This window comes from Chionomys nivalis, chromosome 2 (assembly GCF_950005125.1).
Source record: "Chionomys nivalis chromosome 2, mChiNiv1.1, whole genome shotgun sequence".
Classification (NCBI taxonomy): domain Eukaryota; kingdom Metazoa; phylum Chordata; class Mammalia; order Rodentia; family Cricetidae; genus Chionomys; species Chionomys nivalis.
In genome coordinates this window covers 33,336,473-33,351,948 of record NC_080087.1, presented here as the reverse complement: position 1 = coordinate 33,351,948, position 15,476 = coordinate 33,336,473, and the positions used below count along the sequence as shown (strand labels likewise).

Here is a 15,476-nt window from a genome sequence, read left to right as displayed (position 1 = left end):
TATTATGTATACAATACTCTGTCTGTGTGTATCAGCCTGTGGGACAGAAGAAGAAGGCACCAGACTTTATTACAGATGGTTGTGAGCCACCATGTGGTTGCTGGGAATTGAACTCAGGACCTTTGGAAGAGCAGGCAATGCCCCTTAACCGCTGAGCCATCTCTCCAGCCCGAGGTAGAAACTTTTGATCAAAGAACTTTGCTATCTCCTTTCTGCTGGGAACCAGCTGCTCGCTGTCGAAATGGGCAAGTTCATGAAACCCGGGAAAGTGGTGCTCGTCCTGGCTGGACGCTACTCGGGACGCAAAGCCGTCATCGTGAAGAACATTGATGATGGCACCTCAGACCGCCCTTACAGCCATGCCCTGGTGGCTGGAATTGACCGCTATCCCCGAAAAGTGACAGCTGCCATGGGCAAGAAGAAAGTCGCCAAGAGATCCAAGATCAAGTCCTTTGTGAAGGTTTATAACTACAACCACCTGATGCCCACTAGGTACTCTGTGGACATCCCCCTGGACAAAACTGTTGTCAACAAGGATGTCTTTAGGGACCCAGCCCTGAAACGCAAGGCAAGGCGGGAAGCCAAGGTCAAATTTGAGGAACGATACAAGACAGGGAAGAACAAATGGTTTTTCCAGAAGCTTCGCTTTTAGGTATATTTTTGTTTACGTCATTAAAAGTTTAAAAAACAAAAACAAAAACAAAACAACAAAAAAAAAGAACTTTGCTTTCAAAAGCCAGGCATGGCTCATGTCTACATTCATTTCAGCACTCAGGAGACTGAGGCAAGAGGATTGGCGTGAGTGTTTGGAGCCCAGCATGGGGGTATAGCAAGTTCTAGGCTTCCTTGAGCTACAATGTGAGACAGTTTTTTTGTTTTTTGGCGGGGGTTTTGTTTTATTTTTTTCAAGACAAGGTTTCTCTGTAGCTTTGGTGCCTGTCCTGGAACTTGCTCTTGTAGACCAGGCTGGCCTCGAACTTACAGAGATACACTTGCCTCTGCCTCCTAAGTGCTGGGATTAAAGGTGTGTGCCACCACCGCCGGGTCGAGACACTTTTTTTTACAAAAAAGGAAGAATAAACTTTGCTGTTTATAGAATAACCTCTATGCAAACAAGGCAGTGAAAATAAAAAGATTCCTTCATAGGCATTGCACGTGCCAAGTCCTGAGCCTAGAAGTCTGCACTCAGACATGCACACAACACTCATCTCGAAGTACGGGTCAAATGTCACCCTTCAGTCCATCTTTCCTCAGTGCCCTGATGGGAACTTCCTTTGCTTCTCCTGTTTATCTTTTATCCATGGTAGTGACTGTCTCCTGAAACAGTAACTTTCTCATTTGTTTTCTTTGTGGAATCTTATGAACACTGAGTACTTAAAATGGGTACTAGGTACACAGTAGACATCTCTTAAGTATTTGTTGAATGAATGAATGATTAGTCCCAACACCATTAAAAGAGAATCAGAGCCAGGCACTGTGGTGCAACACCTGTAATCTCAACACTTGGGAGTCTGAGACAGGAGGATTACTCAGAGTTCAAAACCACTCAAGTCTCCAGTGTGTGATCCTGGCTCAAGATTCAAAGTAAAGATGAATCAACTGAGAACCAAATTCCCATTCAACTCGAGCTCTCGGAATTGAAAGGCATACCAATTACACCAAGATGGGGTTTAACATATGTGTTTTTGTTTCTTCTGGGGTACCAAGCCTTCTGAATTTATAACATTGAATGTTACAGGGCGTGACTGATTTGGAGAAGCTGATGCCTCCATGAATGACAGAAGAGACTCCCTACCTTCGAGGTAGGGCTGAGGCTTGACCTGTTTTTTGTCTCTGATACTGCAATTCTGTTTTTTATTTGTTTGTTTGTTTCTTTTTCTTCTTTGCAAAAATAAGAACCAAAACACCCCAAAACAAACAAAAAACCCAAAACAAAAATTATTAGGCCTTATTTTACTACTAGACCCATTAAAGCATCCGACCAGTGCATCGTCTGTATTGTTTTCTATGACCACAGCGTACTATGTGTCTGAAAACACAAGCAACAACAAAATCCTTCAAAACTCTTTGCAGAAGTTCAAATGCAATTCAGTAAATTATTAGCATTTATCTAAAACCAACCAACCAAACAAACAAACAAAAAAACTGCAGCAAGATTTCCTCTGCCCCTGCTAAGGCATCTTTCTTTCTAACTGATTGGTTTCTGGCTTCAGCAAGGATGGACAACCATGCCAGGGCTCCATTCAAAAGGAGTGCTGGGTTGAAGGTACTGACATAGTTTTAGGCACCCCACCTGACTTTGGCCCATTTCTGCCAAAAGGAAATGGCACAGATTGAGCAGTGTGTGCCCACTGGTGTGGACTAGGCGCTAGGGGTGATGCCTGAGTCACTGCTACAAAATCATACCGCAAGGAATGAGTCCCAGTCCTGGGTGGGACCAGAAACAAGTGTCCCCTTCTCAGCCTCTGAGAAGAGAACTATTTTAAGTATCTCTCATTGCAAACAATACTGTATTCCTTAGTGTTTTTCTCCATGAGCTTTCTTCCAAAAAGACAGCTAATAAAGGGGTGTGAGAGTGTGTGTAAGAGTGCAGGTCTGAGGTTTATGCGAAGCTATCGTAGGTGAGACTGTTTATGCTCAAGGGGAGTGGTATCAGGTTTAAAACCAATGTGATTCTCCTATTTGTTCTGTGCTATAATTTGTCATGCTTGATTTTCTTATAGAAAAGAAAAGCCTGATACTCAGTCTTCCATTCAGATTTTAGCCATAGGGGCTGGCTTGCCAAATGCAATTGTCAACGAATGGGTGGGGATTTTTCCTTCCTGTGATAAATGGAACTAAAGATTTGCTGGTTTTTTCCTGTATTCGTCTAACTATACAGTACTTGATCGTCTGTGGACCTGAAATATTTCTGATATGCCTTAGCTTGCATGGAAAACGCTTCTGCAAAACTGGCTAACAATCTTGCCGTCCCAAGAGTCTAGAATGTTCAGTTCATTTTTCACAGTGACTCCCAGATGTTCGGGCAGAGTTGTTCATAGAGGAGCCTGCCAGCTTTTGTTTGTTTGTTTGTCTTTTTTTTTTTTTAAGATTTCCTTTGACCTTTCTTGTATTTGATAATGAAATACATGCTTAAGGCAACACCTGAAAAATACACAAACAAACAAAAACACAGAAGGAACATTTCTGCTTAAGTAGACATGCCATGCATGTGTCTTTTACAAAGTTTTGAGCAACAGGGCTGTGAGTGCTTCATTTCGAAACTGGGTTAGCAGTGAGCCAAGTTAGTCATCGGTCTCCACAAGGGTTCTTTATCCGACATCCCTTTGGTATTCAGTGGGTAGGTCATTAAGCCCGTGGAGAAAGGAGTGGGAGAAAGTCGAGGGAAGATTTTCCATCTCTACAACACATGGAGAGGTGGAATGTGATCCTGAGCCCCGAACTTCAAGTTTAAGCGGCGCAGGTACTGATTCCAGTTGGACCACTTCAACGCGTGCTTCTGGGAAGTTAAGAAGAACAATGTGAGCTTATGAACAGTCTGAAAGGAATCTGCTTCCCCTTGCACATTGTTTTCCATGACTTTTCCAGGTGTTTTATTCATGAGTCTGGCATGGGATCACGGGCAGCTTTATTCTGACTTTTTGTCTGCATTTCTTATGGGACAAGTTAACCTTTAAAACCTTACTGAGGAGTCTGAGATAGCAAAGTGGATAAAGTGCTTGTGCTGCAAGCATGAAGACCTGAGTTTGGTCCTAGGACCCACAGAAGCCAGGCGTGGTGACACACCTTATAATTCCAGGCTGATAGATCCCTGTGACTCAGTGGGCCAGCCAGCCTAGCCTACTTGGTGAGCTCTAGGCCAGTGAGAGGCTTGTCTCAAAACAAACAAACAAAAAACAAACAAACATAGAAGGTACAGGCTTAAGAGACTCAGGCTCAGTGCTTAAGAGCACATACTGCCATAACAGAGTTCAACTCCCAGCACCCATGGCTCATAAATACCTATAATTCCAGATCTGGGAGATCCTAGGCCTCTGGCCTCCATGGGCACTACACTCGTGAGGACATACCCCAACACAGACACAGAAGTAGACTTCTGGCCTACAAACACACACACACACACACACACACACACACACACACACACACACACACACCTTCTCCTGAAAAGTGGTATGACCAAGATGGCAGAGTAAATGGCTCCAAACCCCCATCCCTCCTAGGAAACAAGAAAGAGAGGGTGAGGGTAGAACCTGTTGGGACCAAATCTGTTACAGTTCTAGGAAACAGTCAAAGGTTTATAACCACTGTGCAGACAAGCCCTGCCCAAAAGAAGCATCCTAGATATGGTAGGAATGCTCCCCTGCATTTTCTAGCATGTTCCGTTGGGCACGCCTCTCCCCAGTTCAATGGCCTTCTTCAGGAGGCAGCCCGCATTACCCATCCCCCATCTGGGCTGAGTTTCCCAACCTGCCTGGAAACTATCCGAGGAATGGGTGAAGGCACATGCTGCTGAGGAAGGCTAGAAAGGTGAAGGGCTCTTCTAGAAAACTTTGAAAGGCAATCTGTGGCTGCAAAACCGTACTGCAAGTCAAGGAGGGAAAGTATGCTCTTCGCTGTGCTTCACATAGAGTCCTTTTATATCGACGCTGATTCCATGATGGTTAGATTATTCTTGCTGCCCCAGGGAAGCAAGTAATGTGCTAGAAGTAAATGCATTTATTTCTTCCTTTGCTTTCTTTTCTTTCGTCCTCCCCTCCCCCACAGACTGTGTTTCTCTCTTCTTCTTTCTCTTTCTTCTTTAAGATTCACTACTAGCAGGGGAAATGGTGGCTCACGTCATTAATCCCTGAACTGGGGGGCAGGGGTCGGGGCAGCGGCAGGTGGATCTCTGTGAGTTCGAGGCCAACTTGGTCTATATAGTGAGTTCCAGGACAGCCAGAACTGTCTCAAAAAACTAAAACAAAACCAAAAACAAACAAACACAGCAAAAAACAAACAAACAACCCCCCCAATCAAAACAAGAAAGATTCACTATTATTTTTTTTTAATATTTATTTATTTATTATGTATACAATAGTCTGTCTGCATGTATGTCTGCAGGCCAGAAGAGGGCACCAGACCTCATTACAGATGGTTGTGAGCTACCATGTGGTTGCCGGGAATTGAACTCAGGACCTTTTGGAAGAGCAGATACTGCTCTTAACCACTGAGCCAACTCTCCAGCCCCAAGATTCATTATTATTGTTATTATTATTACTATTATTTTGCAGTTTATGGGGATTGACAAGCCTACATTATTTGTCTATTGAAGTGTTTTTTATCATTTCTTTCTTTGTGTGTGTGTGTGTTTTTAAACACAAAGTTCTCTTGCAGTCGAGGCTGGTAAAGATAGCTTCGACTTCTTGATCTTCATACCTTTAACTCTTACACACCAAAGTTAAAAATGTGTGCCACCAGGCCTGGCTGGAATTCACTCTTGTTTAAAAAAAGCATTTGCGGGGATGGGAGAGATGGCTCAGCAGTTAAGAGCACTGACTGTTCTTCCAGAGAACCAGGGCTCAGTTCCCAGCACCCACATGGCAGCTGACAACTGTCTCTAACTCCAAGATCTAACACCCTCACACAGACACATGCAGGCAAAACACCAATGTACATAAAATAAGAATAAATAAATATATATAAAAAAGTATTTGCTTTTTTCCTAAATGGTACAAAATCAATTGTTTGAATGATCAGTTTCTTTTGGGAAAATAATGATGACAAAACAGAATTCAACCCCATCAAAAAGCTATGCTTGAAGAGCAATTAAGGGCAAGTCTTTACTTTTAAGACATAGAAATAAAAACAGTAGAGGGAGAGAGAGCAAAAACTGTGCTTCTTGAATAAAAAGAATAAGTGTTATGGCTTATTATTTGTCATTTGGATGTTGCCAGAGAGACTGCTCCTTGCATTATTCAGAAACCAGCCCTAGTGTCTTAGCACAGCCGCATACAAACACAGAACAGAATAGCTGCTAAATGGATAGCTGCTAAATGGATGAATGATACACTGGGCATGGCTGCATCCATCTGTCCACCTGAGCACTCAAGAGGTTGAGAGGGGAAGATTGTAGCTGCCTCAAGAGGATGGGGTCAGCGGGGGGCAGAGAGAAGCCTTGTCTCAAAAAGCCAAAATAAGCAAATAAGTAAGGTGTAGCTGAGAAGCATCTGTCTTACTTGTGTGTATGTATTATGAGGGGCCTCTGCTCTAGACCAGAAGTCGCTCCTGCGTAGAGAGACACAGAGAATGTTTACACTACCTTATTTTCAGCACACCTCAAGGTTCCCCCCCCCCCAATTTTAGTGCCATTTGCAATGGGAAGAAAAGAAGTCCTTTGCTGGCTGGTGTTACACATGGTGGGGGCTACAGAAGAGAGATAAAAGAGGGATGTGTGGCCCCTTGTCTCCCATCTGCTCTGCTCAAGTTGCCTCATCTTGTTGGGCAAACCTGCCTTACCCTTCCCGTTGACTCCAGTAGATAGCTTTCGAGGGCACAAAGGAAAATAAGTCAGAGGAGCCTCCCACCTACACATCTGCTAAAGTCATTCTGTTCCGTTGCCTCCATTGTATAACCACACAAAAGTCTTGATTTCGTTGAGATGTCTCACAACTGCTGAGTTTCTTACAGGAAATGGACGAATCTCTCTTTGGAACATTCATGAAAGCAATCTAGTTTCAGACTAACATGATTTTGAAAGGTCCTCCCATCAGACAACATGCACAGTCAGGGAAGAGAAGATGTGTCTTCATGCTTACTGACCACGATAGCAAGATTCTGGTGGGTTCTTTCAGGAATATGCCCATGCATGTATACACGCACATATACGTGGGCAGTTATTCCACGTGGTTTCTATGTATGGGTGTGTGTTAGCACGTACAGATTGGGGCTTTGCTCTCTGCGGAAAATAGCAAGAATGAGGTCTCAAGTTCAGGAGGGGGAAATTAGCTGTTAAGAAGAAAAGAAAAAAAAAACTTCATCAAAATCTTTGAGGCCAAAAAGATGGCTCAACAGGTTAAGGCACTTGCTGCCAAGCTGAAAACCTGAGTTCAAGTCCCCCATATGGTAGAAGGAGAGAACTTTAAATTCTTTACTGACCTCCACACATATCCACAGAGATGCGCACACAATAGGTAAATAAAAATGCAGTTTAAACAAATATTTGGAATTTCTTTCTTGAGCTAGGCACTTCACGTTTCAATGCTTGGTTCTCTCAGCTTAAACCACTGAAATATCTTTATGAAAAAAAATTTGTTCAGGATATGAGCATGCTGCCCATCTGGGTGATGATTAATAGGATCTGACCTTGCAATAATTAGATGCTGAGAGAAAGACTGGAGGACCACAGCTCAGCATGCTGCAATTTATGCAATTCTCCTGCAGATGAGTGAGGCTTTAGCCCTGGATACTGTGGAAAACCTGCCTCTAAGATTGCTGATGAACTGGCAGTTCGTCAGCACAGCCCCCCAAACCACTAGGAAATACACAGCAAAGCCAGGGGAGGGGAGAGGGAAACGTTTAATCCATAGAGTTCAAATATTGCACAATTGTCTTTCTTTTCCACGTAAAGACATGGGCTATTGATAATGGTATTTAATTAGACTGTCTATATTTAGAAAAGAAAATGGCATCTAGATTTATACAAACCTAAGTTTTAAAATAGCAACATTTCAATGCAGGTTTGGTAAAAGCAAACATTCTCACAGACTGTTTAACATTAATTTTTAAAACATTTTTGAAAGCCATTATGTTCCGAGAGCTTTAAGATGTTCAATAATCTTACCCCATGTATCTCAATTTGGGTGATGTGTCCTAATAAACAATTCATGAATCTAAAAATGTAATTTATAAACCTGGCTGGGCTAAGTGGCAAACCTATAATCCCAGTACTCAGAAAGTTGAGGCAGAAGGTTCAAAGGTTCAAGGCCAGCCCCTTACCAAAAATAAATAACAATCAGAACAAAAACGACAGTAACAACAGATTGCTGTAAGCAACTTAACCTACTACTCAAATAAAAAATGACTGAGTAAATATGGTATGTAAGAATTAACATGCTCCTTACAAACTATTTGTTAGTATTTGTTTTTGTTTTGAGACAGGGTCTCTGTGTGTATCCCTGGCTGTCCTGGAACTCACTGTAGACCAGGTTGATCTGGAACACACACAGATCCAAATGCCTCTGCCTCCTGAGTACTGGAATTGAAGGTCAACATTACCACAGCTCCTGGTCTTTGTTCGTTTGTTTTGAGACACTGTGTCTCTTTGTAACCCAGCTGGCCTTCGGAGACTCGGTATCCACCTGCCTCAGCCTCTTACACCCTGAAATCACAGTTATGGGACCATCTACCTGCTATGGAGAGGTTTTAATAATATGGAGAAGTATTATCCATAGCATGTTTAGTAAAAGGAATCATGACATAAAACTGTTTTGAAGATGACTATAAGAATCAATGCTTACTGAGATCCTTAGAATGTTTTTCTTTTATATCCAAGTTTCTCAAATTATTTTTCTATTAAGACAGAATTCCCCGGAGCCAGCACTGATCTCAAACTCATTATGAGCCCTTCAACTTTTGATTTCCCTGGTTCCACATCCCAAGTTCTGGGATTACAAGCATGCACCTCCAAGCGCTTGCACGACAATTTAAAAACAAACAAACAAATAAGAAATCAGAGGCCTATGAGCTAGATGGCTCTGCACTAAAGGAATCCTGGAAACCTGAGTTTGATCCCCAGAACCCATGTCAGGGTAGAAAGAGAGAACCGACTGCAAAATTACACTCTGGCCTCTCTCTCTCTCTCTCTCTCTCTCTCTCTCTCTCTCTCTCTCTCTCTATATATATATATATATATATATATATATATATATATATACACACACACACACCTGCTCACATGCACACAATTACAAATATTTAATATGTGCTCTCTTTCTAATTTCAAAATTATCTATTATCTATATTCATGAGCCAATCTCTCACCCTCTCCCTTACGCCTGACTTGTCTATTTGTCTTTCATATTTTATTGCAAACAGAACAGCTATTTGGACTGGGGAGATATCTGAGTTTGGTTGAGTGCCTGTCTAGCAAACATAAATCCTTGGGCACCAGATTAAACATTCAGAATGACATACAGTTCGGGCATACCTAGAGTGGAGAGAGGATCAGAACAAATTCCAGGTTAGCTTGAGTTAAATGAGAACCTATCTCAGCAATTTAAACAAAAATAAAGCGAAGGTCAGGTCTGTTGATATTTAGGAGAGGAGCTTTTTCTTTGGAAAAATCTATAATGTAAGGCAGCAATCTAAAGAAATAACTGTTGTGTGATGGAAATGATGACCTTATACTCCTCCCAGCAGCAAGTGTTGGGGGACCTTGCATACAGATCCATCACCCTCCCAGTCTTTAATTCCGACTTGGAGCACCACTTTCTCTGGACTTGTACAAAAATGGGGCTGTGTGACATTTATTCCCCAGTTCATTCTGTGTCATCAGGAGAAAGGAGACAGAGAGTGTCAATGTTCCACTATGACAATTTCCTGGAAGTCCCCACGGGCTTTACTTACAACTTTTGTTGACTAATTTTCCCATGAATTCTTCCCCAAAGTCAACCCACATGCCAGGGAAGCACGTTTTAACACAGGGTGCCAGACAAGGTTACCGTTGGCTACTGTTCCCAGGGGGATGAATGAATGCCAAATGGCACACTTACTATGTTGCCACCACTTTCAGACAGCTTTCCCCCCAAAAGAAGAGGAAGATGAAAGGGAGAAAACAATAGACATTGGATTTAAATGACTGCAAACATCCTTAAAATTTTTTTATTATAATCCCACAGAATGGCAAGTGAAATTGGCATTGTTGTCTTATCAGTATTATGCAGATAATTTCTGATTTTAAAATAATATTTTGGTCAGGTGGTAGTGGTGCACGCCTTTAATCCCAGCACTCGGCAGGCAGAGGCAGGCGGATCTCTGTGAGATCCAGCCTGGTCTACAAGAGCTAGTTCCAGGACAGGCTCCAAAACCACAGAGAAACCCTGTCTCGAAAAACCAAAAAAAAAAAAAAAAAAAAAAAAAAAAAAAAAATCAAAACAACAAAAAGATTATTTTGACCAGAAATTTTCTGGGAAAACACAAAATTAGGAATTCACCCAATAAGGAGTAAAGGAAAAATGTCAAAAAAAAAAAAAATAGAGAAACAAAACCCAGGGTTTTCTGACGTAGGCATAATTTCTATATAGCTTCCATGCTTTATAAATGCCCTTATCATTTATATTATCATTTATACTAAAAACAATTCTAAATTTAAACAAATTACTGACTTAGTAAGAACCGTAAAGAATCAAAGCCATTCATAAATGTAGTGCTGGGGGATCTATATAGCCATGAACCTTGCCTGCTTCTGCCTCCCAAGTGCTAGGATTAAAGGTGTGTGCCACCACGCCCTGATTTTAGAGAATTTCTTTTTTTTTTTTTTTTTAGCGAGAAACGCCTGGTTATCTTCACAGAGTCTAACACAAAACAGGCTAGACCTGAAGCAGAGGGTAAACAGAGTCAGACTAGCAAGATGACACAATGAAGTGCAGGTTTGGATTCTGGAATGTTCTCTTGAGCCACGGAAAAACAAGATAACATCTTCCTCACGAGACTCTTCAAGACTGAGGGATGTGTCATGGAAACTCTCACGTGCCCTCCAGGGCTAAGGTTAAGGTCCCTGAAGAACTTGCTGAAGTCTAGGAGTTAAGAACAGCTCTGGAACAAATGAACCCAGCATTGCAAAGGAAGGGGGATGAGAAGAGCGAGGGACAAGATGAAAGACCAAAACACGCAGAAAAACCAGGGGATTGCTTTCAAATAATGGAACTCTGCATAAAAACCTTCGAGAAGACTTAACTATAAAAAGTATATGTGTATATAAAAACACAAGATCAAGTGTTTCATTTAATGAGTTAGGTTATTTCTTTATTGAAATTTACTATATCATTTTATAGGTGTTTGCCTGCATGTATGCTTGTGCGCCATGTGCACGCCTGGTGTCTGAGGAGGCCGGAAGATGTTGGACCCTTGGGGACTGGTGTTTCAGTTGTGGGCTGTTATGTGGATTCTGAGAGCCAAACCTGGGTCCTCTGAAAAAACAGCCATCTCTTCAGCCTTGAATTATTTTTAATCAATTTTTTCCCCAAACATAGCTACAGAACTTTAAAACATGAGGGTTTGAGCTGGGTGGTGGTGGCACACGCCTTTAATGCCAGCACTCGGGAGGCAGAGGCAGGCAGATCTCTGTGAGTTCGAGGCCAGCCTGGTCTACAAGAGCCAGTTCCAGGACAGGAACCAAAGCACCAAAACTACGGAGAAAACTTGTCTCGAAAAAACAAACAAACAAATTATCAGCTGGGTATAATAGTATTTATCTATGACCTTAGCTCTCTGCATGCAGAGGCAGGAGGATTGCTACAAGTTTCAGGTTAGCCAGGATTGCCATGATACCTTGTATCTTAAGGGAAAAAAAGAAACATATAATTCTGTTCCAGCACATCTTACATAATAGGAAGTAATTTCTTCTCCCAGAAATGCAGCTTCTTCATTTTCTGTTTCCATCAACAGCCTGAGATAAACAATTTTAAAAATTCATTAAGGAATGGATTGTTGAGGTGTCTTGCCAGAAATTCAGGTTTCTAAAATAGCCTTATTCTAAATATTGAAGTTTAAAGAGATTCCTTATTTTAGATAATTACGCCAATCATAGTTTTCCGCATGTTGGACTCGGGCTCTCATCACAACTCAGAAGGCTGCTAATGCCCGCGTGCTCATGGGTGCAGGTGGAAGCCATCAGGCGGACTTTTGTTAGTGACATTTGGACCACAAGGCGTCCACCATAAACCTTCCAGAAGCTGCTGCTGTATTATTTACGAATGAACTCTTGGTTGAATGAATGCTTTACAGTTTTGGAATCCAATGTCCCTGGATTCACTTCCATAAATTAAATTCCATTTATACACAGTTTTTAAAGGAAAGTGGCTTCTTATTGTAGCTTTGTTTTCTGAGCCTTGGCGCATTGTCTGACCCCACTGAAACAGCTTTCTACCAAAATATTCTCTTCTCTCAAGCAATAGGATATCAGAGGGAGCAAATGAAGTATGTGCGTGTAGCCTCATACATGTTTAAATGAGAACAAACTTGCCATGAATAACCCACATACTACAAAAGTTAATAGTAATAACAATGTATCCACATTTTCCCCCAATATGATCTTCCCTTTAGCTGCCCTGACTGAGTGATAATTTTTTCTGTAAAGTTTTAGCAAAGATTTTTTACCACATCTCTGGGAAAAGATTGCCTTCCAGCTGGGAAGATCATCTTCTTACATTCTGCCCCATTTTACATCAGAAAAGAAAATAGCCCACTTCCTGCCCACACAGACCTGGACTATCCTCCCCATGAGAACAAAAGATGGGGTTGATTTACGAATTCCTGAAAGTGGCCACCATCTTAGAGAATAATGGGTCTCGAGAATAGTTTGAACTCTCTGGTAGAGATGAGAAGGAGTACATATGGAAACATCATTTGAAACCCTATTGGCTCCATCAAGGTACATCCCTTTTCAGACACCGTTACAGTCATGCTATAATAAAGTTGGGGACTCTGATGACTCCTTCCTACAAGGCCATCTCCCAAAACAGACTAGGAACCATAGAGTTTCAGCCTAGTAAACTCACATAAAACACTTTAAAATGAGACTAATTCCCCAAATCAGTCTTTTTTTTTTTTTTTAATTTGATTCCTTCAAAAACTTTAATGTGTGGAATGATGGTCCTGGGATACAAGCACTGGAATAATTAGTACTTTTAATTGGTACAACAGGGAAATAAGGCAGAGCAGCCTTAATAAGCATCTCTAATCTGGAACACATTAAAGTGAATACTTTCTTTTTTTTTTTTTGCTAATATCAAAGTGCATTGTACTTAGTAGTGGACAAAATGAATTATTTGGCCAAATGGAAAAAGCATAATTGGACTCAGGACAAGTTTGATGAATTAAGAAAGAGAAGCTGTGAAGCCAGGGACCCGGGAACAAGATCCTGTCTGGTGTTCATCTCTGCATTATCCTCAGAGCAGGGGTGCTTCTGCTTAAAATCCGAATATTTTAAAATCCCGCGCAGTGCTTCTTTTGCCGATTAAAATCAGAAATGAAAGGTGACCAGATATATTAGAAGTGCGTCTCCCATAATTTTGAAGAGTCTTAACGGCTGGCTTGGCTCAGAGAGCGCTGCCCTCCCTAACGGCTGAATTACAGGAGCCAGCACATCTGGAATCTGAATGATCCCAGGAGCTTTGGGCTTTGGGGGACCGCCATCTGGTACAAAGGAAATCTGGGCAGAGAGTCCCACCCAGCAGAAAGCACCGTATTGTGCTGCTATGAAAAGCAGCCCCCACACTTCCCTCCGATAATACCCCAGCTTCCCAGCGGCCAAATGATGCGGAAAAATACATGTGCGAAAATGTTCACTCGCTGACCTGGCTCCAAACCCACCACCGGCCTGCAGATAAGAAACATGGAATCAGTCGCTTTCCAAAAGAGCCTGGGAATATCCTGCTGCCGTTATTGGCTTTTTAAAAATAATTCCTGTTGCCTTTGCGCCCCTCCTCAACTCTGGGGTCTGGTTGGTTTTTAATCTAAAATGAAGCTGGATAACTTGAAAAGCTTGGGCCCTTTTTAGTCCTAACAGCTCAACGTTTTGAAAGTTTACAGAAAATATTTTGAGGATTGAATGACAGCTAAGTATGAAAGTGCTTGCCTTGTAAGGATGAGGATTCTTGTTCAGTCCCTCCAGAACCCACATAAAAAGCTAGGTGAGCTGACGGCTGCTTGTAATTGCAGAGATAGACAGAGACAGGCAGATCTTTGGGGTTCAATGGCCAGCCTATTGTACTTGTGAATTCTAAGCCAATAAGACACTCTGTCTCAAGAAACAAAATCAACCAAACAAAATCCCCAAGGTAGCCAGCACCTAAGGAAGGTCAGTCACACTTGACCATTGGCTTCCAATGCTTGTACACACACATGAACATACATGAACATAAAATGATTTTTATGTCTTTTGTCTTTTCTTTCTTTCTTTCTTTCTTTCTTTCTTTCTTTCTTTCTTTCTTTCTTTCTTTTTTTTTTTTTGACACAAGGTCTCATTGTGCAGCTCAGGCTAGCCTCAAGCTCACATTCCCTCTCTGAACCTTGTGAGCACTAGATTCCTGTGTGTTCAATGACTTCCCAATTTATCCTATAATCTTTTAAATAAAAATGTCTAAGTACAATATATACTTGTATGGAAAAAGTCCCTGAGTGACAGCAGCCATCCTTACTGTGAGCACAGAAGTCAAAGCCAACTTTGTGCCATACAATTCACTCCAGGATTAAGGCTACGTATCTTTTCAGCCCATACGCTTGTAAAATAGACCCAGGAATTTTTGTTTTTAATACACTACTCATTGGTATTTCTGACTTAATATTGTTATCTGTAATAACCATGACCCATCCATTACAGGACTTCATGACAAACATACAGCTCAGACCCAATCTGTGAAATCGACCAGTGACTTTGCGGGCATCTTTGATAAACAACTTAGACCTCAGAACTGCTAGGATTTCAACTGTGAGGAAAATGGGAACGCAAATTTTATATAAGTTGCTGATAAACAAACAAGCAAGCAAACAAAAAAAATGACCCACTTCGTCCAGCGCTGCTTTGGTTTTTTCCTTTGTGTGTCTCAGGAACCACGGTCTGATTAGCACAAGGGAAGGCTGATTCCGTTTACCTTCCAAACCTATTAGAAATAACTCCTGTTCATCTCCAGTAAGAGTAACCAAGAGGGTACACTCAGATGTGTCCAGGTCCAGTCTTCAATGCTAGTACATTCAAGTATTTGGCTGTTGTTTGTATTGTTTTTCTTTACATTGTGTGTGTGTGTGTGTGTATATACATGAGCGTGTGTGAGTGTAGGAGAACAACTTTTGGAAGTCAATCTCTCCTGTCAACAGGGATTGAACAAAGAATTGAACTCAGGTTTTGACTTGGCATCAGTATCCTTACCACTAAGCCATATTGCCATATTACTGACTCAGTTTAGAATTTTTTTAGACAAGTTTTGGCTTTGTAGTCTAGGACCTGGGACTCATACTTGTGGCAATCATCCCCTTCCAGTTTCCCAAATGCTAGGATTACAGACATGAACCATGCACTCGGGCATTCTCAACACTGATAAAGAGTCCATACCATCATTATCAGGACTGAAGACACGGCTCAGTCTATAGGAGTACTTGCCTGACTACCATGAGCAAAGACCTGGATTTGATCCGAGCAACACACAAATTTCCCAGAAGGATCAGCACAGCCGTGGCTATACAGTAAGTTGGAGGCCAGCCTAGGATATATGAGACCT

At 41.7% G+C, this 15,476-nt stretch overlaps 2 protein-coding genes across 2 annotated transcripts in view; one reads left to right on the top strand and one right to left on the bottom strand.

Annotated features, from left to right (window-relative positions):
- The window catches only part of Sgk1 (serum/glucocorticoid regulated kinase 1), a 112,085-nt gene that overhangs the window by 38,829 nt on the left and 57,780 nt on the right, over positions 1–15,476 (bottom strand). The window lies entirely within an intron of this gene.
- LOC130867299 (60S ribosomal protein L27) lies at positions 232–662 on the top strand. The gene has a single exon (XM_057759118.1). The coding sequence runs from the start codon at positions 242–244 to the stop codon at positions 650–652; it is 411 nt and encodes a 136-aa protein (XP_057615101.1). The 5' UTR covers positions 232–241; the 3' UTR covers positions 653–662.